Source organism: Euleptes europaea, chromosome 6 (genome assembly GCF_029931775.1).
Source record: "Euleptes europaea isolate rEulEur1 chromosome 6, rEulEur1.hap1, whole genome shotgun sequence".
Classification (NCBI taxonomy): domain Eukaryota; kingdom Metazoa; phylum Chordata; class Lepidosauria; order Squamata; family Sphaerodactylidae; genus Euleptes; species Euleptes europaea.
In genome coordinates this window covers 37,041,385-37,068,705 of record NC_079317.1, presented here as the reverse complement: position 1 = coordinate 37,068,705, position 27,321 = coordinate 37,041,385, and the positions used below count along the sequence as shown (strand labels likewise).

At 38.6% G+C, this 27,321-nt stretch overlaps 1 protein-coding gene across 1 annotated transcript in view; it reads right to left on the bottom strand.

Moving 5' to 3' along the window:
* Positions 1–11,169: 11,169 nt before the first annotated feature.
* The window catches only part of SEC23A (SEC23 homolog A, COPII coat complex component), a 29,414-nt gene continuing 13,262 nt past the window's right edge, over positions 11,170–27,321 (bottom strand). Inside the window, exons 9-20 of the mRNA XM_056851393.1 lie at positions 25,882–25,997; positions 24,872–24,995; positions 23,546–23,626; positions 22,866–22,955; positions 21,829–21,935; positions 20,322–20,475; positions 18,956–19,033; positions 16,471–16,632; positions 14,849–14,935; positions 13,837–13,992; positions 12,731–12,796; positions 11,170–11,721 (exon numbers count right to left, since the gene is read on the bottom strand). Coding sequence (XP_056707371.1) covers positions 11,632–11,721; positions 12,731–12,796; positions 13,837–13,992; positions 14,849–14,935; positions 16,471–16,632; positions 18,956–19,033; positions 20,322–20,475; positions 21,829–21,935; positions 22,866–22,955; positions 23,546–23,626; positions 24,872–24,995; positions 25,882–25,997 — 1,311 coding nt within the window. The 3' untranslated portion in view covers positions 11,170–11,631. The remainder of the gene's footprint in view (positions 11,722–12,730; positions 12,797–13,836; positions 13,993–14,848; positions 14,936–16,470; positions 16,633–18,955; positions 19,034–20,321; positions 20,476–21,828; positions 21,936–22,865; positions 22,956–23,545; positions 23,627–24,871; positions 24,996–25,881; positions 25,998–27,321) is intronic.

The window sequence follows — 27,321 nt, the reverse complement described above, 5'->3', positions numbered from 1 at the left end:
GTCAATGAATAAATAAATACTATACTAAACTATAAATATTTGTTGTTGGAAAATGCATATTTAGCATGTGTTTTACTAAAGATAATGAAAATATTAATGTTAATTTGGGTTTGGATTAAGAATAAATACTGAAGTATAATGTAAGAAAAGACTTATTAATTATGGAAGCACCAATAAATATATCTGTTAATCGAGCAGAATGTTTAAATATTTAGCCTTGTCACAAGCACACTAGTATTTTTTCCAGGTGAATAACCCTTTGAGCAGAAATGAAACGTAATGTTTTGAGTGGAGCACAGAAAAGAGCTGCAAAGGAGGAGAAAATGAACAATCCTCCAAAATTAACATCTTGGTTCAACCCAGGTGCAATGTCAGCCACTAGTACTGCTTCTTCAAATATAGCATCCACATCTACATCCACCCCTGCATCCAATCATCCAGGTCCAGCAGACATACCAATGGTATCATTACCTGGTCCTGCTGCTGGGGACATTCCACAAGAAGAAATACCCAAATCTGTAACAGTAAAGGAGTTTGCAATCCAAGACACAGATCCGGGGTTATGGAACATTGACAGTACTAACACAGTGGATTACAGGATTCATAGTGGGCCGTCATCATGTCAGAATCATGATAACCTTTCAAACTCACGCAGAGTGTATAAAGGAGCTGGAGGAGAGAATACTCAGACAAGGTATTTATCAAAAAATGTGTTTAAACATGAACTGCGAAATGGCAAGTGTGTAAAACGTGAATGGCTACTCTATTCACCATACCAAGGTCATTTGCACTTCTTTGTATGTCGCCCATTTTCCAAGACACAATCTCCCTTTGCTATCTCAGGATTCAATGACGGGAAACACAGCAATGTTGTTGTAGAACATGAAAACGGAGAAGAACATCGCAAGTGCATGACGGCATATTTGATTTGGCATAAAGAAACTGTGTAGATTTTTATTACTTTAACATCATTGCTCAGAGCAGGCATATTGGCATAAAGTGTTGACACGTGTGGTTTCTGTAATTTGCTTTCTTGCCTCCAGAGGTTTGCCATTTCATGGAGAAAATAAAATTATTCAGTCAGCAAAAAATGGAAACTATTTAGGTATTTTAGAGCTGTTGAGTGAATTTGACCCTTCTTTGGAAGAACATCTCAAACTGTATGGAAATCCTGGAAAGGGGAACCCATAGTATTTATCGGCAAACATTTGTGAGGAATTTATTGAATTAATGGAACAACATGTTCTTTGATCTATTCTTAAAGAAAAAAAAGAATCAAAGTATTATTCAATATGTGTGGATTCCACTCCAGACATCTCACAACTGTCATTTAACTGATCAACTGTCATTTAGTGTCTGGTACATTCAAGGATGTGAGCCTGTGGAACGTTTCATTAAGTTCACCCCCATCTTTTATCATGGAGCAAAGAACTAGCAGACACTGTTGTAGATTTCCTTAATGAGAACAAAATTCCACTATCAAACTGCCATGGTCAGTCATATGACAACGCCTCAAATATGTCTGGACACTATACTGGATTGCAAGCATGGATTCATCAACTGAATGAGTTCACCATCAATGTCCCCTGTGCTGGACAGCCTGAACTTGGTGGGAGTAAAAGGGGCAGAATGTTGCCTACAGACTGTAAAATTCTTTGACTCTGTTCAGCGTCTGTATTCCTTTTCTCTGCTTCTACACATTGATGGAATGTTCTGGCATAATTTTTAGGGGGAAAATCTTGTGGTCAAGGTTCTGTCTGACATGAGATGGTCATCACATTTTGTTGATGTTCATGCTCTGTATGGGGGTTTAAGAAAATTAAACGTGCACTGGATTCTGTATCAGCTGACACTGAACAGGAAGTGAACACAAGGCGAGAGGCAGAAGGATTGAGCAAGAAAATGGGGAACCAGGAAATGATCTTTCTCACAATTCTTTGGAATGAAATTCTTGAAAGAATGAATAAAACAAGTAAGGTCCTGCAGTCAAAGGATGTGAACATACTTGTTGCCAAGAATCTTCTTGAGTCTCTGAAAACCCACCTTCAGGAAACTAGAGACAAATTTAATAAATATGAATTGAAAGCCAGGAGTAGCTGTCTGGATTCAGATTATGGCGATGTGAAAAAATGAGAATGAAAGTGAAGTGTGCGTCTTACTAGATATGACGGATCAGAAGACAATGTGCTTCTCAGTAAAAGTGAAAAGTTAAAGGTGGAAACATTCCTTCCTGTTCTGGACTGTCTAATCTCTGAACTGACAAAACGTGTAGAAGCTTATTCATTGATTGGAAAACTGTTTTCCTTCTTCAGTGAACTGAAAACAATTGGTTCTGATGAGCTAAACAAAAAGTGTGAACATCTGGCTAATGTGTATCACAAAGACCTTGATTATGGTGACCTTTTAAATGAATGTGATCATCTCAAGCACTCCATGGTTCTTGATGAAAATTGTGAGACTCTCCCGGCATTGTACAGAAAAATGATTTTGGACAATTTGAAATCTGTGTTTCCCAGTGTTGAAATTGCACTCAGAGTGCATGTTCATGTGCATGATGGTGACCAACTGTGCAGGAGAACATTCATTTTCAAGACTGAAACTTATAAACAATCAGATTTGCAGCACAATGGGGCAGCAGCATTTGAACTGGCTTTCACTCATGTGTATGGAAAATGACATCCTGAAGACCATTGACTTCAAGCCAATTATAAAGCAATTCTTCAAAAGCTTACATTCATATGGGAACCATGTGTGGGAATCACAACATATGCAGATCATCTAGAAGACAGATTATAGGCACTCCTCTTCCCAGGGAATAACTGGAGGAAAGACTGAGTAGAAAAGTAACCACAGGAAAGAAAACTGAAGCAACACTTCATGAATTTTAAATAAATATAATGCTGAAGGCAGCCTGGTCCATCCGAGGTTGGTGCAGACTTAAAGGAGTAAATTCTATATCTTCAGAGCAAGAGGGAGGTGACGGCATTTAGCCAAAGGTTTGGAAGGGACTACTTAAATCCACAAGTCCTCTTTCTGAGTACCAAGAACTACCTCACCTCGAGCAGTTTCTCTCAGGAGATGGGGGACAGATGACAAAAATCATTGTCCCCAGGAACAAACATGTTCAGAAACTTTGGTCTCAGGAAAGAACATACTTCATCTAAACCAGTGGGACAGTTGTTTTGTCTACATATTGTTTTAATATTTACCAATAAAATTAAGACATAGGGAAGCCATATTTAATAGCAATTTCAATGGATCCCCGAAGCTTGACAATGCAGTATTTTTTCTCTACAATGTCTTCCTGCTATCTTCCCTTCCTATTTTTTCCCTCAAAGGTCTACTAGTTTTTCAGTCTACAATGTAGCATGCAATGCAAAAAAAAATGACACTATGTGTCATGTCAAATAGAGAGGTCTCCTTTTATTGGGGGAAATTAGCTGCAGGCTGGTAGAGCTTTGCAAGAGGTTGGGGTGGGGAATCTTTGAACCTAATTTTACAGGGATGAATGCATCTATTTATTTATTTATTTATCTATACTTCAAATTTCTATCCCACCCTCCCCAGCCAAAGCCAGGCTCAGGACGGGTAACAACAGTAAAATCACAATATATAACCATACATTTAAAAGCAAAAAATCTAACTGTACAATAAACATAGCGGGAAAGGTTCCCAATAAAGAAGCTTTTATAAATTTCAAGGGTTTTATTAAAATAATCAAATTTGTTTACACACTCACAGGAAAACACACAAATCCCAATATATATAGAAGTAGGAAAATAACGGTATGAGGGGGTGGACACAAGGATTAGAAGTTCCCAGGGGAAAGTATATGTATCGATCCGGGGAGCAAGGTCTAGATAGAGGCAGTTGCGCGGAACAAGTAATGACCAGCGTTTCTGGTAAGGAAAGCAAAGGAAAACTACCCACAAGTACAGGGCTCATGTTTTGGGTCCAAGGAAAAACACTAGCAACTTGCCTTGGCGAACGGGAAGATATTTATAACCAAAAGAGGAGTTGGAGGTATGGTTTCACTACTCCTGGCAATGTCTGGTAATAGCCTGTCATTGCCAGTGGACAAAAGGTCTGATTGCTCTTGATGAGTTTAGGAGTTTGGTTGAGAATAGAACAGAGGCAAGATATATCAGAAATAATGCATAGGTACTTTGGGCTAAGTACCCCTGAGTATTGGCTATAGATTTTAAGATGAGGGCGAAGTCTGGGAAACTATCTTCCAGGGTGAGTCAGAGGGCTTGGTTAGTAACTTGATGAGTTTGTGTCCATCTCGATTCTCTGAATGGAGTTCTGTCTCTGATCAGATTACTGAGGTATGCCTTATTCAGCTGCCAGAGATGTCTGAACAAATGCTGAAGAAATCTGGCTTTTGTCCTTTTGTTTCCAGGTTAAACCAGGTGTCCTCTCAAAGGGAAACAGGCAAACAAGCCCAGTCGGCTCTGTAGCTTGGCACACAAGATGGATGTCAGCAGACCCATTTTGTCTCTGGCTGTATATCAGTGTTCCAACCTGCACATTTGCTCCAGTCCTTTACACCTTGCCGGGCATACCAGGGTAGCCTAGGGCTGTCAGGATGCCACAACACATGATGTATTTTTGCATAATCTTATTTAGCGATGATGTGATACATTTGCCTTTGTTACTAGAAAGGTCCTTCTGAAAAGAGTTTTCTCTGTTTCTGTAGTTTTTTTTTTCATGATCAAGATATTTCTTCTCACATGATTTGAAATGAATATTTTCTCTATTGAGCTTACTGTGACTTAGTGATTTGTCTTGATTCCTTGAAAAACCGCTTTGCAGGAAAGAGGAAATTACATTACAGCATGGTTTTACTCAGTGCTCTGGAAGGAATTAGAAAGACACAGAGCAAAGCATTACATTGTCTTGCAGACCTATTTCTTTATACTATCTTCTCAGTGACAATAGCAATAGAGCTGTTGATTCAGTAAAAACAGAACCGAAAGAATACCGAATAAATGCCATTTCAGAAAATTCCTGGTTCGGGTTTACCGAATCATTAAAATCTGGGAGGTTGGCAAAGCTGAATTTGCCATTCCCCAAAATTCGGCTTTATCAGGAACACCTTTCCATGGCTCCTGCGGGGGCATTTTTGCAGGTAGAGGTCCCAAATTTTCAGGGTAGCTAGAAGGGTCTCTCCTTGCAAGAACCCCCATGTTTGATGAAGACTGGGTCGGGGTTTGGAGTTATGGGTTCTGGAAGGGGTCACACCCATCCTCCTCCTTTAAAATGCATTGGCAAAGTGGCTGTGTTCAGAATCTTTCGTGTGATCTTCGCAATGTATCTTGGCAAAGTTCTCCCCATGCCTCCATAGAGATAAAATGTAGATTGTGAGCATCTTTTGCATAGGACTCTTTTGGTCTTGAGCTGAATGGGATTTCAATTGCGTATCAGAAGCTTGTTTCCAGCACTTGGTTTATACTCAAGCACTTGGTCCTAGTGAGACCTAGTGAAGCACTTGGTCCTTCAGCAGAGCTAATCCAGTTGATTACTATGCAAGATCAGGGCTCATAAGAGTCATAAGAGTTACGTGAAGAGTCAGCGGTCTGCAGTGGAAAGAGGGAAATCAGTGAAAATAACCCTCTATTTTGCATTCATGGAAATCTTCTGCTGGACCTAAGGCAAAAGCTCTGCAGCTGGTTGACAATAACTGACACCTTTTACCACTTATTCCTTCAGCACTAAGACCTGATTTAAAAGGACGTCCCCCATGGAACATGGCACTCCCACTGTGTCTTATTTGCTATTAAATCGGGTCTCAGTCTCTTCCATGAGCCACATTTTCTTCCCAAACTTTACTCTTGTGCTCTAAGTAATCAATGAAACAATAGTTACACTTAAATTCACAACTGTTTGGAGCCAATCCTGGTTTTAACTTGTGCCACCTCCCATAAGAATCATTCTGAATTTTTTTTCACTTGCAGCCTTCCCCTTCCATCTAAACCTCCTCTGTGCCCTGCCATTCACAAACATACAACCATAAAATTGTATTATTACTAATTACATTTAGTTTATCATTAATTAAACAATTGGTTTCAATGCATTTTTAATTTTTAAATACTAACTGTCTTGGTTCTCCTAATGGAAGGGCCAGACATAATATTACACAAATATATTCCACAGAAATTACAAATTTAGTGAACGCACTCAACTGTAGACTTTTACAGCTGCTAAACATCTACAGCTCTTTTCTGTGTTTAGTAGAACAATTTATTCTTCACCTGAAGTTCAGGACATAATTAATGTTATTCTAAAGTGAAAGTTTGCATTCCTCAAGAAACAAGCATTTTCTGAAACTGCTGGTCTCAGTTTGATTAATGTTTCTGGCAATTCTTTGTCAAATCAAATAAAGGTTATAATACATCAATTTCCTATTCCCGAAAGTTACCCTCTGGCGTGCACTCTGTCTCTAAGATTCTGAAATATAATTCACGTGTTATACAATGCAAAAGAAATCCAAGTGGAATTTAGTTCATTCACGTGTTTTTTTAAAAAGACATCACAAAATGATACGTATAAAGCCACCAGCCATCTAAATACAAGGAAGACTTTCAATATAGAAAAAAGATAGAATGCCTGCCAAAAAGTGATCCCAAAACACATGGTTTTAATTATGGTAACAACTGCATTGTTTAGGTTTCAGCCCTCCCAGTCTCAATGGTCTATAGATTTTTATTTTTTTAATTTGCTGTCAAGTCACAGTTGACTTATGGCAACCCTATAGGGTTTTCAAAGGCAAGAGACATTCAGAGCTGGTTTGCCATTGCCTGCCCCCGCGTCACTACCCTGATATTCCTTGGAGGTCTCCCATCTAAATGCTAGCCAGGGCCAACCCTGCTTAGCTTATGCGATCGGACAAGATCAGACTAGGTTGGGGCCATAGACTAGTAATGATGGAACATATATGAAATAAGCCATAAGTGGAAACTTTCTTCTCCTTGATCCCGCAAAGTAAACCTGACCACCAACCAGCTGGTTTTTTTTTTAATGAGTCTTAAACCTCAAAAGGTTCCGAACTTTTCACAATCCCGTTCTTTCAAATTCTCCATCCACACAGAGCAGCCAACTAGCAAGAAGAAAAATGCCCTGTCCCTATAACAGAGACGTAATGTTTGGAAACAGGTCGTAGAAGCTTTCCATGGCATTGAGGAAAATAACATCCCCTGCTAAATAGCATCCCACTAAGTCTCTGTTAAAGAGACAGGACATTTTTCTCCAGACCTATTGGCAACCCTAGTAGTCTGACAGTTGCTTTCACTTGGTGAGATACCCCATGCTCATGGGGAGCATGTGTGAATATACCAAGAACAAGTGTAAGAACAACCACATTGATATCTTCTCCCCCCCACAAAAAAAAAACAAAAAAAAAAACCAGCACTCCACTGCAAGAAAGATCAATGATGGGTAAAGGGTGGGGTGCCTGGTAATTAATAATATAGTGTGATTAGCTCCAATAGTTGCGTTGAGGCTTTTCCTATCACCAAAATCTGAGTGTGAGCCACATGACATTCTTAATTGTAGGCAGTATAAACTCCCTCCCCTTGAAATAATGACCAGGTTAAATTCTATTCAGCATGCTCACAACTCACATATTATTTTATTCAATTATACAGTAGGGACAGTATGCTGGCCATTGGCTGTAGCAACAATAAACAGTAGGGACAGTATGACTTAATATTTTTCCTCCTGCTACACCAAGGCTTGTTGGGGGTTTTGCAGGAGTGCATTTTAACCAGCTTCTATTGGTTAGCCAGATGAAGCCTTTCCTGGACAGAAAAGATCTGGCCATTGTGGCCACCGCTAGATTAGATTACTACAATTACTACATGAGCTGCCCATCAGAAGTGTTTGGAAACTTCAGCTGGTGCAGAATAGTGCAGCCAGGATGTTGACTGGAGTGGGTAGTAGGGGTTATTATCACGCCATTCTTGGCCCATCTACACTGGCTCCCAATCTGTTTGCAGTCACAATTCAAGATGCTGGTGCTGACTTTTAAACTGCTATATGGCTTGGGACCAACCTACCTGAAGGACAACCTACTCCCTCATGAACCTACCCTACCACTACAGTCATCTTCAGAGGCCCTGCTTGGAGTGTCCCTGCCTTCTGATATTTGGTGAGTGGTAACCTGGGAGAGGGCCTTCTCAGTTGTGTCTATCAATACTCTGGAACTCTCTCCCCAGAGAGAGCCATCTTTCCATTTCTGTTGCCAACTGCCAGTAGGCACATAGCCCATCAGAGTGAGGCATAGAGACCACATAGAAGTAACAAAAGGAATGACTTGGGGTTAGTCAGGCCCCAGAGAAACATCACCAACACATTATTATCAATTGTTTTAAAGATCAAAGAGCCCTAAAATGACTAACAGTAAATAATTTTCCCCACATATTTCCAAGCAAAGCAAAAATCCTGTCATAAACACAAAAGCAGTTTCAGTGCCAAGCTCTGGCCGGAAGACAGAGCAGCATAGATCCAGTATGTACTTCTCATTAAGGTAAAGTTTCAGTACAATGACTATCAGGGGAGGGGCTGCGGCTCAGTGGTAGAGCATCTGCTTGGCATGTAGAAGGTCCCAGGTTCCATCCCCGGCATCTCCAGTTAAAGGGACTAGGCAAGTAGGTGATATGAAAGACCTCTGCCTGAGACCCTGGAGAGCCGCAGCCAGTCTGAGCAGACAATACTGACTTTGATGGACCAAGGGTCTGATTCAGTATGAGGCAGCTTCATGTGTTCAAATGGTTTCCCAAGCCATTCTTCTCCCTTCTGTGCTGGCGTTAGTACTTATAATGCCGTAGCATTCAGGGAAATCTGCGGAGATGTTGCTCACCTCGGTAACCTGTATTCAGATATCCTAATATTATTTGTTCTGAACTTGGTTATGTCTCAAGAGCTACTTCAGTGCAAAGGATTCATGCTATTTAATGTATGGAATTTAAGCTGCAGAGAGCAAGTTAAACTGACATCATACAAACTGAGAATGTAGGTGGAAATCTCCAGCGATAACACTACAAATATTGTTAGTAACAGCATTTGCATGTATGTTTTTGTCAGTTAAAACAAAAATCAAAAAAGCAGAGAAGAAAAATTATATTTCTGCGATTTAAGTTAAAACATAAAGCCTAATAACAGTTTCCAATTTAATCAGAAGCAACATCACTGACTAGTTACATCATGACTATGCTTGGATCATAACACATCAGCAGTGTAGTAAGCTGCTACTGCCCTCTTGAGGCTTATAGAGACCTGACTAGAAAGAATCCTATTAAAGCTGCAATCCTCTTCTCCCTTACTTGAGGCAAATCCCAGGACTTAACTCAATGTAAACATTCATAGGATTGGGGTACAACTATTGCAGCTCTTTGGAATTTTGTAACCCACTGATAAAGGAACCAAACATGTAAGGCATACAGGTTGCCCCACAGAGTATTAAACTGAAGTATTTCAAGTGTGGTTCATTCCTTTAACATTAATGGAATGCAGCTTACATCAGTCTAAGAATCCCAGCTTCATTGGCTTGTGATTTGCTACCATGCAGTTCAGTAAAACTGCTTTGCAGATTTATAGATCATAAATTCTGTGTGTGTGTTTGTGTATGCATCTGTAATATAAACTCAACTATAAAGCAACTAAACTAGCATTACAACATCGACAAAGAATTGTGCTGGGCCTTGCCACCCTTCCCAACTCTCTGCAATCACATGACAGGATTATAGGAGCAATGAACAGTTCAAATCCCTGTGTTGTATTTCAGCTCCATGGATACTACACCAGCCTCACAAAATACTCAATAAGCTTCATGGTTGGAACAACAGGTAATAGTGGTCTAACCCTAAATATTACTTTTAAAACAATTAGCTTTGCTGAGGAAGAAGAGAACTCCTCATTTAGAAGGTGGGCCCAATCTGTTGTTGCCACAACAAGATCTTAAAATTGGACCCAGACTCACTGGGAAGTAACCCCCAATATTTCTTTTCAGTTCAGGTCTCCTTGCAAGTCCCTCACATGTTAATACATCTGATTCCCAACATGACCAAATATGTGGGTACTTAAATCCGGTGATTGAAGCCATGAACAGACAAGACAGATCTTTCTACAAACCTGAAAAATGTTCCAGGTTTGCAGAAAACCTGAAATCTAAAAACATACATAGGCTAATGTGTGTGTGTGTGTGTGTGTGTGTTAAGTGCCGTCAAGTCGCTTCCGACTCATGGCGACCCTATGAATGAAAGTCCTCCAAAATGTCCTATCTTTGACAGCCTTGCTCAGATCTTGCAAGTTGAAGGCTGTGGCTTCCTTTATTGAGTCAATCCATCTCTTGTTGAGTCAATCCATCTCTTTTCCTGCTGCCCTCAACTTTTCCTAGCATGACTGTCTTTTCCAGTGACTCTTGTCGTCTCATGACGTGACCAGAATACGATAGCCTCAGTTTAGTCATTTTAGCTTCTAGGGGTCAGTTAAGGCTTGATTTGATCTATAACCCACCGATTTGTTTTTTTGGCAGTCCACGGAATCTGTAACACTCTCCTCCAACAGAAGGAACACCTGCATGTAAAATGCACACATTTGTTCTATACATAAAAATTTTAATAATAAAATGTGAACACATTCATTGCAAGAAAACAAAGCAAAACCAAGAGTATTACTAGATTTGTTACAATTATAGCAGGTACTGTATAACACTGATTCAGCAAGAATTTGAATTTGCATAATTTATAACAAAACAGAAGCAGAGCAACAACAAAAAACAAGCACCACAAAGTGTCATAATATTATGTGGCTAAGAATATAAAAGTGTACTGATGGAAACTGGTGTCAGTATCATCTTTTTGTTTCTTACGCTATACTTTAGAGTTTTCCTTAGCTGAGACACACCTGCCAGGTATGTGTGTGTGTATATATATGTGTGTACAGATATTGTTTTGAGAGCACTCAGGTTTGGTTAACTGTAAGAACCACAGGGTTTGCCAAATATTATCTTTAAGACTTCCCAATTGTAAACACTGGAAAACAGACAATTCAGTTTCTGCTTCTTCAACTACACTGAAGGATTTTCTACCAAAAAAAGAAGACAGAGCAGCTTTTCGAAACCATCAACATATCGCTTGTTACTGCAAAAAATAAATATTTCAGATTAGAAAGTTGAATTTATTGCATTTTTATAATCAATTTCTTTGTTCTTCTCTAGCCAAAAGGAATCAACATGAATATGCCACAAGGCAAATCATGAAAGGCCAGTGCTGACAATGGTCTTTTTTATAACATTTACCATGTCTTGCAGTGCTTGCCAGAATATTATTTTCTACTGTTACAAAAGATAATACAAAGTTATAATCAATGGACTAAGATAAATTACGGTAATATCATGGCAACCAACAAGACTTCTTCCTGTAATTCTATTCCAAATTAATTTGCTTTTTCAAAACTGCAGTTTGTATTTGGGCCGCCAACAATAAATGTTCACTCGAGAGCTACATTGTTTTAAAATGTAGTTAGGCAGATTGCATACATCAGAACATTTGTTTTACAATTACATAAAACAGAAAATAAAGCTGAAATGCTGCTTCAGCTTGTCAACATCTATTACACTCCACACCCCTTTTAGGCAGCACTGGACACAGCCAGTTTCTTCAAATGATCCATGAAGACTTGCAGACTGACATCATCCGTAAGAATAGGTGCTCCAGATTCCTATTAAAGAAGGGTAAATATTAAGTCACGTTCTTTATGAAAATCCACTTAAGTACTCCAGAAAACCAAGGTTCATCAATGGGAAACCTAACCTTTGTAAAGATTTAGCTAAATAGTTCATCAGCTGTAAATGGTATGCCCCTAAAGTTCACTTTACATTAAGACTAGCATGCTGGGTTAGACCAATGACCCAGTAAAGTAAGAGCACAATGTTAGTCTGTCTGTAGCAGTAGAAAAGAGCAAGAGTCCAGTAGCACTTTAAATACCAACAAAATTTCTGGCAGGGTATGAGCTTTTCTGACTCATAGCTCTGAAGAAGTGAGCTGTGATTCACAAAAGCTCATGCCCTGCCTGAAATTTTGTTAATCTTTAAGGTGCTACTGGACTCTTGCTCTTTTCTACTGCCACTAAAGTGAGAGAGTGCTATAAACACAGACTAGTCAATGTTCCAAGGAAGCTCATAAGCATGTCTGATAGACATAGCAATCCCCCTTGTTTGCTCCCATCAGAGATATACAGCTTCCAAAACTGGGGAACCAGCTTCACTTGTCATGGCTACAAGCTGTATCGTCCCTATATAGCTGAGTAATTTGCCCTCACTAGACTGCCATCATGTCCTACGGCAGCCATACATTACATAAGCCCTTGTCTTCATCATTCCTAAAGCTTCACTGGCACTTTCTGCTTTTAATACAATGAGCAAAACTGCTTACTGAAGAATCAATGCCCTTACATCTGCTTAACTGAAAGTTACACTGAAAATTTTTACTCACATGGAAGGTCTTGAAACAAGGCAAACTTAGCATTCCCAGGACATGCACGAGAAATATTTATTTCCAATTATTGCAAAACAGCAATAAAGCACTTCCATAACCTGGACAGTGAACTGTATGGTGTTATTTAACAACTGATTTTTTTAATCAGGAATCCCTACTTATTTAAAAACAAAGCTTGGACATAAAATATCCTTTCAATGATTGGAGTTTTGTTTAACCATGTGGAGTCTTACCTGTCCCCAGGCATACATGTTATTATGAGTCTGGGAGGGATTTACTTTCGAAAGTAGAAAACGAGCCTTTGATAAAAAGAGAAGAAAATTATTCCCCTAAGTAATCATTAAAATGACTGAAGTGATTGCTTTCATAATTTAAATCAATCAGAACAAGGACAATCATCATATAGGCTGCAGGCTGCCCTGAGGTAGTAGTGATGTAGCCTGCAGGCAGACAAGTCTGGGTACCTTTACTTTAAAAATATTTTAGAAGATTTTCGCTTTTAGTTAAAAATCCAGCTACTTTCAAGTGCACGTATAGTGCAGCCTTCCAACCCACAATGTATTTCTAAAGCAGCCGCTCTATACTAATCACAATGCCAACCCCTAGCACAGAATGTTCAACATAGCTTTGAGGATGGTGATGAGTATCTTCAGCTAAAACCATGAATTCAAATTTACAAGATCCCTATTTTTTTTAATTATCCACACAAATTATGAGATTCCAACTGAAAGAATGAAAAACACAGGTAACAGAAGAAATTTGATGAAGTGTGGGTCACTGGGGGTGTGTGGGGGAGGTAGTTCGGAATTTCCTGCATTGTGCAGGGGGTTGGACTAGATGACCCTGGTGGTCCCTTACAACTCTATGATTCTATAAAATAAAATTGTAATTATAACAAAGGAAACTTTACTGGGCAGCACTTTTTGTGTTATGACATCTACACTCATGTGTCTTTTAAACATCCAAGGAAAGACTAATGTAAATGGGTTCATACTGTCATATATGGTAGATTGATATTTTCTCAAATAGTAGCAGTGGGACTTGAGATCCCAACTTGATGAAGTGCAACTATGTGGAGAGCATGCCTGAACAGAAGATATATCATCTGTGCAAACAGTAGAAAACAGGATTCCTGTGGTCTGTCTAAATCACACAGGGAAGTAAAAGACACCCAAGGTCAGGAATGTGCAGTGGCAGCTTAAAGCTACCCTTACAACCCAATACATGTACACATCTTTAGTTCTGTATCCCAGGCATGACAAAAAATAATCAAGGCAAGATCACTACAAAATAAAACTATATCAACATGATTCTATAAAGTGAAGCAACATTCAATTACCTGGCTACCCCCATGTTCTGTATCAATGTATCGGGGCATTGGAAATCGGGAATGAAGAATTTCCTGCGCGTCATCCACTGGAGCTTGGAGCAAATGGCGGAAGTTTTCATACTCTGGCATGTCCTGGTAGCCTGACTTTCGCCATTGAGCTATGGTCTGCAAGGCAATAATTTACAACTCTTTTTCTTTTTACAAAAAAAAACACCCTAGGAAATCTTACCCAAAAAAATTAATATTTTAGCACTGATCATGGCAGCATTTTAAGTAGATATTTACTGAGAGTAATCATTACTTAAGATACTCTATTAAAGCCACTGTAACAAATGTGTCACATGAGAATCTGTTTTAAGCAATAATTGTTTAAGTCTCAGAGTCTAATGTATCTCTCCTTCACTATACCTAGCCTCATTCTTTGATAGGACAACCACCATAAAAAAAAATTAAATTGTATAATATCTTTTTATTTGGACCAACCAAAATATCACAAAAAAAGGCTTGCATACCTTGATCTGATATTTTGATTCATCCTAGTAAAAATAAATTACATTACATGTTGGAATTTTGCTGTGGACCATAGTCATAGAATGGACTTATATTAAACTAAAGCATTTCAAGAACCGGTGATTAAGTTAAGTGTTAAGTTACCAGATCCTCATCCTGTAAGGATTTATGCACTTAAAAATATTCACCTGCAATTATGGCCCTGAGCAATTTAAAGATCAGGATATTGACATTTATGAAAATGACACTGCACCAAAGTGGCAGGCCTTCCTCTCCCTGCAGAAGTAACACTGTGTGACCAAGTCATTCCCAAAACTGAACAGTTTAGAAATAGCCTATGATATGGTTTAAGGAACTGCTGCCAGAATAGCCTGTGATATGGTGTAAGGAACTGCTGCCAGAAGTCTGTTCATGACCTTGAAAAGCTCTATAGATTGTAGTCATCATTCATGATAAATAAAAAAGTATCTCCAAAGGATCGGATTTGGAGCTAAATGTGATTTGATCTTACCTCTCCATGATAAATAAGGATTTGGAAAAAGGTGTCCATGAGAAGAATGCGATCGGGCAGAATACTGCTGCTATCTAAGAGAACAGGCTAGGGAGTAAAATGTCTCGATTAACATGTGAAGAAAATAAAAATCCAATTTTTAAAGATTCAGTTGTGTCAGCTACATTTAGGAAGTCACATTACTTTCAGAAGCAATTGCTGCTGAAATTTTCCTTCAGCATAGCTCAAATGTAATCTCTATAAAGTGGTATTCTAATTTTAAATTAAGCCCCCTGGTTCAAAAAATAAATTCTTATTAAAATATATTCTTATTTAGGAAAAACGTGAAGAACAGTAAGACTTCTTCCCTCACTTAGCCTTCTGCCTCTTTTGACTCCTTCCATTCCAAGTTTTCCTTTGCAACAATGGCACTTATTATTGTTTTACTGTATTGTCCGAAGACCTATACAGTTAATACTTAAGGCACTATCCGTTCTCTATTATCAACAAAAAGGTTCCACAGCTCAGTGTAATATAATGTTGTTTAATTAATATCTTGTTTTATTTCTACTTATAATACTGTTAAAGTATCAAACTATTCTGGAAAAAGACAAAAGCTGTGTCTAGTATGGCAATACCAGAAGGGGATCAACACAGCTCTCTGCTAAAACCACACAGCATCTTTCTTTTTCACTCCTACCAGGTCCTTCACCATTAATACTTATTTAGCTGTTTGGCAAGAATAAGGGGCAAATGATGACAAGTCAACCTCTGCTGAATCAAGGCAAAATTCAAATGTTAACAACATGCTGTTCTTTAAAAAAAAAAAAAAACTTTTTACATGTTTGCTTTTATTTAGCTTGTTTCAATGGGCCAGCCCTCCCCCCCCTCCCCAGCACTTATATTCTAGGGGTTACTGCTGCAGTCTGGTGGGCCAACCAGCTGAGAGTGGGAAGAAAAATCTCTCTTGCTGTACAGCCACCCCTTCCCTTCCACAAGGGTTCTGCACCATCCAAGTGTCAGAAAAGAGGGTATGGGGACCGTCTTCCCACCTAATGACTGGTTCACTATCGGCCTAGCCAGCTTCCACAGCAGCAACCCACAGCATAGTAAATGATGGAACGAAAAAGAAAAGGAGGAATAAAATTGGTTTGTTCTTCAAATGAATTCTTCAGCTCATTTTATAAAATTTGAATGAACACACATCATTAATAAACTTTTAGTAAGTCCTGTAACTTGGACAGGTTTCAAAAGTTCATGATGGGATCTGCACCACCTCCCTCCCCTTCACTCAGGTCCAAAGTTTTAAGGTTACCTTGGATCCACCACCGTGCCTCAACTTCAAATGGCAGAAGGGACTGACAGTATGTTTTTTATTAAATGGCAAAAGCACATGGGAGAGATATTCTTGAGAGCTCCTCCCTAACTTAAGCATCTTCTGAAATCAATACAGATATTTGGCCTGGCATTTGATGAAAAAAGTTTAATGCATGTGGGAATATTTTACTTCGTTTTTATTTTAATTTGAACTGTTTAAAGATGTTGCCAGCACTGAACTGAACACTCGGGGCAGGACAAGACATAAATTAAACAGCAACAATACATGTCAATTTTTCCTTCGTGCAGGTTAAATGACATCATACCTCTGGAGGTCCACTGAAGGAGTAAGAATAGAGGATTGGCTGAATCATTATAAGTGACTGAGTCAAATCTTGCCGCATAAAATTATGGCGATAATAAGAACTTTCGTCAGGACTGTTGTTGAACACTTGCAAGAAAGGAGATCTTCTTAAATGAAACATAAACTGCAAAACAAAGCAAGACCAATAGCTCTAGAAAAGGTCTGTGTTTCATCAATAAGTAAAACACCTAAATCAGTATTTGGCATTATACTCCAATAACACATCCGCATTCATTGGCATTTTTCCTAAATAATATTTTTCCCCAAAACCTTTTTCTGCTTGAAAAGTTTGCACTTGATAGCAGCCAAATTCAGATTAGATTGCTGCTATGTCTTCTAAATACGTGCATGCACGTTTCTCCAATAACATGTACATGCGTATGAAGTATTGCATCTTTGGAATTCACGCCCCATAGTGCAACAAGGCATTTTCTCCAGAAACCATTTCTGAAGATATTTTAGGTACAAATATAAACTGAAGTTTTTGTCATGTTTCTCTACAAGGAAAAGTCGCACTGACAGACATGTATGAATCAATTATCCATCATACAGATGGAAATAGAATAAAACAGCACAGAATAATTTGTCACATTTACATTCAATTAACATTCTGTTCAATATTTTTGCCAGCATGTCACAGCCACCAGTGTATGCGCTATCAGATTACAAATAATATCTTTAATATTTTTTGCCAATCACCATTTTGCTGGTTTGACCAATTTGTATAATTCTTCAAAACAGAATGGGGAAGAAAACTAAGGCTAGTTGTTTTGTAGAGGAACATCAAAACAACAGACTGGATCTTCCATCGCTGTATTCACACTACTGCATCTAAAGATGTTTATGGCATATTAGGCAACAGCCATCCAGCACTGCTACAGCTTTAGTTAAGTGAAAGCTCTTCTTAAGAACAAGTTAGAGAGACCTGCCAAATGCTTTTACAGTCTGCACTTGAACTTAAAAAAATACTATTTTTACTTTTACAACAGAGATAGGATCTTACTGGATACACAACTCTCTCGTTCTTCTGTTAAACTCCATTTTCTCTGCCAAAAGTATTTAGGACCAATATATTCTTTGCCAAATCCATGCAAGGTGAGTCATCTGCATGAATTTCTGAATCCAGGACACTGGATCAGAGCAGATAATAGACCCTTGAAATCCTTTTTTCCTGAATTTACTCATGTAACAATTCCCTAGATTTGTGTGTACTCAGTCAGCAAAAAAGATCTTCCTAATGGACCTCTGACCACCAAAACATTGGATTGGTTCACCTGTAATGCCAAAGCATAATCTGGTACTACAGGAATGATTTTGCGTGCCCCCTATTCCCCCTCCCCTCATACTCTGCAATTTAGTCATATCTCCTTTAATACAAGCCATTGGTTGCCATTACATCTGAACCAGCAACCTATGGTTTGAACTTGTACTCCAAATCAGTTTGATGGCTCAGACATGACAGAAAGCGATTGTTGGCACTAAAACCAGGAAGTAAATAATTGAATCATAAAATGCAAAGGGGGGAGAATGAGTTAATGGGCTCGTTTCTTTAGCACCAAACAATGGTTTTCCATTTTGTGTGAACCAACCCACCATCTCCACAGTTCAGGTCAGAGCAACAAATTCTTGTGCCAAAATCTACCATATTTACTATTTCTCACTCCCAATGCATCCTGAGTTGTATCATATTGAACCATAAATTATTTACCAGGACTACAGTCACAACATTCTAAAGTCACAACATTCCTCCAGATGTACAATAACAAATTACCTTAAAATCAGCAAAGACTAAACCTGCATCACAAGAAAAAAACCCTAAACTTTAGTAGAGAATAGGAGGATCTTTTTGTTTAACTTTAAAGCAATGGCACTGTCTGGAAAGGGCTACTTGAAGTGATAACGGATTTGGGAAATTATCGAATTCTTTACAACTGGTAAAGATGAGAAGCCAATGAAGACAACAATAGCTACATGTAACCAGGAAGAATATTCCACATGGCAGGTAAAGTGATGTGATGTACTGAATAAAATCCCCCAATGTTGGAGTATAAGGATCTTAGGTATGACCCTGAAGAAAGGACAAAGGTAGCCTATGCTTAATAGCATAGTATGGCAGTACCAGCTATGGTCAGGGTTCCAGTGTAAAGTGACAGAAGATAAAACAGAAGACTAAACATTTAGAAGGTAAACCAAACTAGATGAAACCACAGAATGTGCATTTAAAAGTCTGCAATCTGAGAAGTGAAATGGCTAATGAGAGCCACAAGATTCAATATGCATCCATTATACCACATTGTTTCACAAATGACAGATTTAACTTGAACAATTTGTGGGTTTTCAAATGCTGATTTGGGTGTTTTGTGCTCCACCCTGCTGGAAATAAAAATTAAAATACACATAATGCTTGTTACATAAAGATCTCTAATTTCAAATTTCTTTCTACTCACCTGTGGGTAAAGAGAGAAAGTTTCTGAAAATCTGAATGAGCTTGGATCATCCTTGTGATATTCTCCAAATTTCTGACACTGGAGAAATTTAAAAATAAATCTAAGTTATCAGTGTAACACTTCTGGTATTAGTATGACTTGCTCAAATACTTTTATCACTGTTACTCTAAGGACCTCTGACTCCAAAACAGCAATGTAGAATATTTTAAAATTGTATTTAAGAGTGCCACATACAAAGCATGCCTAAGAATAAAATCTAACCAGGGTGTTGGACAGGATAAAAACATTTTTCTACCGATGCTGGTGGCAACATTCATCTTTATAACTGGGTATTAGATTTACGTAACAGGTTCTCTAATTATGTTCTTTTCTTGCTTTTACAAGAAGAGAAATACAATTAAGGTTCCTAGACAATGCATCTTGATATAAATCACTGGTATAAGTTAAACAAAGTAAACGTAGTCCCCTGTGCAAGCACCAGGCCATTATTAACACATGGGGTGATGTCACATCCCGACGTTTACAACGCAGACTATGTTTATGTGGTGGTTTGCCACTGCCTTCTCTAGTCATCTACACTTTACCCCAGCAAGCTGGGTAAATTACTTACAAAAACTTTTTTAATTGTGCAGAAAAAATTAACAAGTTTTAAAACACATTTCTGCTGCTCTGTTCAGTTATCTATCTAATGTAAGGTAAATATAATAACCTCAACTGTGCATCAGTCTCTCTAACAAATGTCCCTATAATATAAAGATGTGGCAAACACATTCATAACGTGACAGTATTTAGAGAGCTCCTATTGCAAAGGACTGTTTATAAAGAATGTAGGAAGAAAGGAGGTTCAGGGCCTTTTAACTGTACAATAATCTGTGCACAATAGCCACCATGAACAGAACTCATCTATTAAACAAACTAGCATAGATAAACTTCCAAATAAGTGTTACAACATAAAAAAAGCCTTTGCATGTTTAACTAAAAGTTAAATCTTGCTGAGGTTAGAATTACACAATAGAAGCCACACAAAGACCTGTAACAGTTCCTTTTCATTCTCTTCTTCAAAATATCTAATATAGTGCAATAAATGATACCATCATGCTGTCCACTATGCCAAATAATGCCAACTATGCCAACTAATGATGTGAGGCAGGACAAAACCCAGCACAATGCCACCATGTCACACTTTAGGAGTTGGATCCAAAGGTTCTCTTCTGTTCACCGAAAGTGTCCTTTCACTTGCAGAAGGATACCTTTGGATCCAACATGTTATTGAGCAGGCAACAGAGTGAATAAAGAAGCACACAGAATGGAGAATCTCACAGAACCTGGAAAGGAAACAGCTTCTAAAGCATTTTTAACGTCTTACCAATCTGATGAGCTGCCTGTCCAACCACCTGAGAACATCTGGTCCTTCTTCTGTCTCAGCTCTATACACTGCCAGTCTGGCCATAAGGATGGCAGCTGCCTCCTGGTCAAAAGAGGCAGCGATGTTTTGAATCTGCGTCTGAGCGTCTGCCCAACTGCAAAAGAACAACACCTATTTCACTACACATTTCTATTTCTTTAGATACTATTTGGATGTTACACCAGAAGCTGGTCTTGCAGAGCCTTGAATTAAGGAATACCAAAGTGGAGATCCACTGTGACCTTCAGGCGAAGTCAGAGCACTCTCCCGTACCTGCTATAGACCTATCTCCTCAGCTGTCTCCCGTTTCCAAAGCTGTACTGATAAGTAGGAGGACAGGTCTGCAGCATCCTGGCTCCCATTTGTCCCTGCATCTCAACTGACTACACTATTTTATTTTACACTGTTTATAGTCAGTTGCCACTGGTGATGCGAGAATTCTGCAAGTTCTCTCCCTTGAGCTCTTTATTTTTTTTGGACTCCTCTGCCTGCTACTTACCAAGCAAAGCCAGAGTGTGTAATAGGAAAAATGTACTTAGGACAGTCTCAGACCACACACACATAACAGTAAAGCATATAGGTTTATTGAACTTAAAGAGTTTGCAAGGCAAAGAGAAAAATAATACTTAGACAGATTTAACAACATCCCACATAGAGACTGATACACAGACAGACAATCAGAGCTGCTCTGGGTCATTCCAAAGGAGAGACAGAATGATTTCTCCCTGGGAAGGACAAAGACTGGACATTTGGACTGCCCTTTTATAAGCTGGACCGTGAGGAGAGGGTCTCAAATGACCCCTCCCTGTCACATTCTTTAGGAAATAAGTTTCCACAAATCATGACTAAAATTGTTTAGAAATATCTTGTTCCATAATAATTCTTCCAGTGTCGGGTCTGCTAACTGATTGTCCTGTCCATCTATCAATGTTCCAAAACAATCTCCCCCTACGTGAGCAGACAATTTGCCACCTGCTTGAACAGCCTTGATTTGGAGTACGTAATGTGCTTTGGGTGACTAGCTCTTCCAGTGCCCTTTAGGGTCAAGAGCCTAATTAGAGCTGATGTCAGCTAAAAGTCAGGTCTTCATATTGCTTCTAAGTTATAGGTTAATAAGCTACAGATTAATTGGTTTTTCTTAACACAAACTAATAATATTTAATATAAATTAATAATTTTAATATAAACTAATGTTCAATACCAAAAATTCTCGCGACAACTGGCAAATTATGCAGGCAGCTGAAAGTTACAGCAGCTCAGCAGTCTCACAGCAGCGGTCTCCACAGCTCTTCCTCCACTAATCCAAGATCTCAGGCAGCCCTATCGATGGCCATTTTAATCTATACCCTTTCTTTTCCCCTTTCTAACCAACCAATACCCCAAGCAGTTATCTACATTAGAAGTCCTCTCAAACTCCTAACGTCTAAATTCTAAGCATAAAATTAACACATCAGAAGTTAAGGCTTACTTTCTGGCAACAGTGGTCACTCTAATGCGCCTCTGTCCACTTGAATGCTGATACTGAGTCACAAACTGGATTGCACCTCGTCCACCCTGAGGAATTGGAGCATTGTGCTGTTTCAAAGAGAAAATGTACAGTTTACACTGAACAAAAATTCCAGGAACATTGTAGCACATTTGGATCTATATTGCAGCCAAAATCTACTCTATGTTTATATCTATATTTATAAATTATCCAATAGAAGCCCCTTTAATAAATGTAATATGCTTTGTAAATGTCCATTATATGAAAAACCTAAGCTGGTAAAGCCCACTATTAATATTGTGCAATATTAATTCCCAAATTGAACTAGTTTTCAAATCAGAGTGCCTTTGGCACACACACACACACACACACACAAAGGAAACACAAGAGATTTTTAAAAATACAATCTATGCAGGGGCAGATTTTAATCAACATCAAGAATATATACTGTCCCTACAGTAAGTGGGACAAATGAATGAATAATACATACAGAAACATTCAGTGTTCCAAGTTAAATGCTGCATTCAGATGCAACAACAGGTCATTGTCATTTGTCATGACAGGAACAAACTTGGGAAAGCTTTAAACCTCATGCGCTCCCCCACAAATAACAAACCATAGATATTCTCATGGTTTGGAATCCTGATTTGTAAACAAAAGAACAAACCATCACTTGTTATTTTGCCTGATTCAAAGAATGCAAACAAATACACAATATAATTAAATACATATCTCGTTTGTGAGAATGCAGAAGTTTTTAACTGCAAAATTGAGGGGGAGGGGGAATGACTGTCACACCGTAAGAATTAGCAATTAGAGAGAAACACCACACATTTCTTCACCTTTTCATATGCCACTAACAAATATGAGGATATCTATTTTCATAACTGATCAATAGACTATATTCATAGTGAATAACAGCAAAATTCCATGTAGAACTCCTTGAAGTAGCCATAAAAACACAATATATTGTTGCACTTTGGATATGAACTAAACGAGATGTAAAAATGTCCTCTTACCTGATTAACAACTTCAAAGTACAATGCAAGGGTTGTATTAGGATTAAGTCCACAAATCTTCCACTGACAGGTACCTCCTGTTCCTATCTCCTGTGGAAAGAGGTATCAGACTTTTAAAACTTATTACAGCTGACAATTCCTGCCCCAGCAATCTAGATCCTGCGAAGTTGTATCTCTGTTTTAGATACTTTACTACACAATCAGAAGCAACTGCAGACCAGTAAATTCAGAAACAGGAAAAGAGAAAGCTGTTACAGGGTGTAGTGGTAATACACTAGAACCTGGGAGATCCAGGTTCAGATCCCTACTCTGCTATCAAAATTTGCTGGGTCACCTTGAGCCAATCCTATACTCAGCCTAACCTACCTCATAGGGTTGTTGTGACTATAAAACAGAGGACAGGAGAACATAAATGACTTTGAATCCCCACTGGCAAGATAAGGGAGGGTATAAATGAAGTAAATAATAAAAATAATATTTTTAATCCTGTAAGGCAGGGCTATACATATTGCAGAAGGGTATCTGTATTACAGCCTGATACATGTTTACTCAGAAGCAAGCCCCACTGATTTTCCAAATAAAGATGCACAAGCTTGCAGTATTAATGTGTTGCAGCAAAAAACAACAGACTCCTGTGGCACCCACCGCAAAAGAATCTAAGCAAATGTTTGTCAACTTACATTTTCTGATACACAAGGCCCTTTAGAATTGAGAGAGACGCAGGGTCCAATAGCACCAGATATCTTTATTTCTCTTGAAGTCTAGACATATTGAAAGGGGAAAAAACGGTGATATTCTAATACATCCCAAACAAATCGTTTTACAGCATGGCAGTTCAGACTTTTTGGTGCTAACAGCAACATTCAGAAACAAAGCTGCATAAGCTTTCTATGCCTGGGAATGGGACAAAACCAAGCAGGTTTTTCTTCATTCCAGCAAAAAGGACACTACATGGCTGGGCAGTTTGTGGCTATGGCCCTTTCCATCCCTTATCAGGACAGCCCAAGATCCCTTAATGCTGCAGCAGTCCTGAGTTTATTTTTATTTATTAAAATATGTATATCCCGCCTTTCCTCCAGTTCCAAGGCAGATCTGTGGTTGGGTCCCATGCAAGAGTCTTCGTGCAAGAGTCTTCGCAGTGGGATCCTACACAACTCACAGCATATGCTGTCAGTCACCTGTGTAGTCCTTTCTAAATGAAAATTCTGTGAATTCTTCTCTGAATTAAAAGCATTTCCAGTAGTTGTACACCTTAGCTCCTCCCCCTGATTGTAGCAGTTCATATGTTTGGTTTTTTACCTTTTTTTAAAGAGGCGAATCTGGTTACAAATATTGGAGCCAGAGAGGGAAAGAGAGTGGATCCTTTCTCAGACCTGGCACCTGAACTAGATTAGTTCCAAAGTTACTCCACCACCACCTCTATGTTTCTGTGGATCCTACTTTGTTCCATCTGTTTCTATATACCCAACAGAGCATGGTATAAAGCAAACTGTGTACTTTTCCCCAAAAGCTGCCCAAGCACCACATTGGCAGGAAAGAAAATGCAGGAACTGAAAACTTGCTCCTCCTTTCCAGCAAGGGAGAAGGATTGTTTTAAATATTCAGTATTTAAGTATTATGAGTGGAATCTAAATATCACACTTATCAGTGTAATGAGGCATGCTGGAAGCTGAGGGTTGACTGCAAAGATGCACATCAAACATTGAGCCTACTGTTATTAGTCAGTCAGCAAAAGGAGGACTTAAACGATCTTGCCTAAACAATGAATGCAGCATCACAGTCACTCTAAATTCTACAGCTTATTTTCACAGTCAAAATACTAAAGATCCTAGGATTAAAGGTTTAAATGGAAATTCTGATTGAAGAGTTACTGCTAGCAACAACAACAACCTATTACTATAACAATCTCTACTATCACTTTGGTATCTGTCTGACTGCAAGGGAACATGTGATGGTATAACAACATCAGACCTTTTACAAGATGCATAGTAAATTCCAAACTCTACCTTAATTTCTAAGGTGCCTCCAAATCCCATCTTGAACTGCCCCTGGGCATCTTTGGTAAACACTCGCTGAAAAGTTTGTTTGAACAAGGACGTGTTGAAGGAGTCTCCCATTACCATGTAACCCCTACACAATGGCCAAAATAAATATGTAAGACACACACAATATATGAACTGCACACAAAAAATAGCTGTGCTGTAGCTCTGTGTTGCTCAGTCAAACCACTGAGGTGCCCCAACCTCCTATTTTCCCATGCTTCCTTATAATACTGGGCATGTGTGCCAAGTGTTTAAAAGTGTCCACACACTGTGACATCTGTGGAGTCACTGCCATATTGTTTAGTGTGTGGTTACTTTTTCACACTGCTCATTCATGAAAATGTACCATGGTAATAATATAACATAGCAGCCAGGACTAAGGCCACCATGTGTCTATGATATAACAGAATGTAAGGGAAATTATGGGATGGATCAAAAACTCTTGTAAGTGGAAGGATTCACATGGGTGGATCTTCCTTGCATTGCCCTTCCCAGCAGCCTCCAAAAAAACCCACTGCTGAGCAGAGGAGGACCGTCCTAAACAATATGCCATCTGGCTTGGGGGGTTGTTGGAAGAAGTTGTTGCAACAATACTACTCAAAGTTCAGAGAAAAACTACCTGAAGGGACATAGTTTACAACAATATGAGAACTGGGGAAATGGTGTGTGATAAATAACCACTGTTTTAGAAATAATCCTTCCAAATATTGGAAACCTGCACTCTTGTTACAGTCTAGCAATATCTGAAGAGAAATTATTTAATGGATAGTTTCATGGCTGATAAAAAATAACTGCAGTGTCAATTTTGTTCACATACAAAAAATTATATAAAAACATCTGCAATGTCACTCGGGCTTTTGCCTCTGAAAAACCAGGTTAAGTGAAACACTGTTTCCCAATTTGACAACATTTTCTTCCAAATAACTTCATATATTACTTTAAAAATATAAAAACACAAAAGAGGCAAGACAAACCCTGTGTAGTTGGGACAACATTTCATCTCCAGAAGACCAGTCTGATCTAGTGCACATGCATAGATGTCAATAACATGACCTGTTGTAGCTGCACGATTTGCCAAAGCTTCAAAATGCTAGAGACAAAAATGCAAGTATATATTTTTCCAAATAACTGAATAAAATCCTACATATCCCTACATTCCTTCAAATATTCTCCAGAAGATGTTATATTTGCTAAATTATAGACTTTTTAGAATATATAGAATTTTTGAAAACTTTATTCCTAATTGTTCTTATGCCAGATTGTTGATATGCCAAACAGTATTCCATATTTCTTCATTGTAAGGAGATAACGCCAGATATTAATACTTATTTGACCACTAGTTTAGACCAAGAAAGTCAATATGCCAGACTATAGGCTGAAGTTGGTTTTAGAAAAACCTATCAACTCTAATTCTGGCAGATTTTTCAAAAGAAAGTCCAAGGTGTGAAGAAATCATTACATTACATTTATTTTTAATATGTGCTCAAAGGCACTTAAAAATCTAATCAACCATCCTCTTACCAGGTTTTTTTAACTGCAAAATGAGACTAAAATACTAACAGTGCAATCCTAGACTGTAAACCTACCAAATTATATACAGGCATTGTTATCCCCATCTGTTACAAACCCCTCTGCGGGGTGGTGTGGAGGGTCCAATAGCATTATCTCCCCTGCCAAACAAATTGGCTCAACAGAAGATAACTTAAACGTAAAACAAGGTAAAAATAAAACAAGCACTGACATTTCAAAAAATAAAATGCCTATGACAGCAAGACAAGAATGACCTCAAGGCACCGGACAGAAAGGATTCCTTCAGGTATCTAGATGGATAGCCTTTGTTAGTCTGTCGCAGCAAAATAAAGCAAGAGCCCAGTGGCACCTTAGAGACAAAACAAATTTTATTGCAGTATAAGCTTTTGAGTTAGAGCTCACTTCTTTAAATGAGTGTACATCCATTAACATTAGCCACCCTTGCAGTCTATATTATATACGCATTGGCCTAATGGTTGTGCACTTCTGATGAACTGAGCTCTAACTCACAAAATATTATGCTGGAGTAAAATGTGGTTAGTCTCTAAGGTGTCACAAGACTCCTGTTTTAATTAGGTATCCAGATAGTTTATGGCTTTAAAGTCTTAAAAACTAGCCCATTAAACCAAGCCTAGAAATTAATTAGGGACCAGAGCAGCCATGAGGATTGGTGTTGTGGGGGCGCTCAGATCTGTATTTGTCAGGAGTCCAGCCTGCACACAGAGTTGAATGCAGTTCCTGAAGGTTTTTCAAAGACAGCCCTATGTAGAGCATGTATCAAGGTAGAAAGACTTCATTTCCAAGGAAATGACATAAGTGGAATAGCAGGTGACACTGAAAAAGGTATTCCATGCCATAGATGCAACTTGAAGCAGAGCTGAATA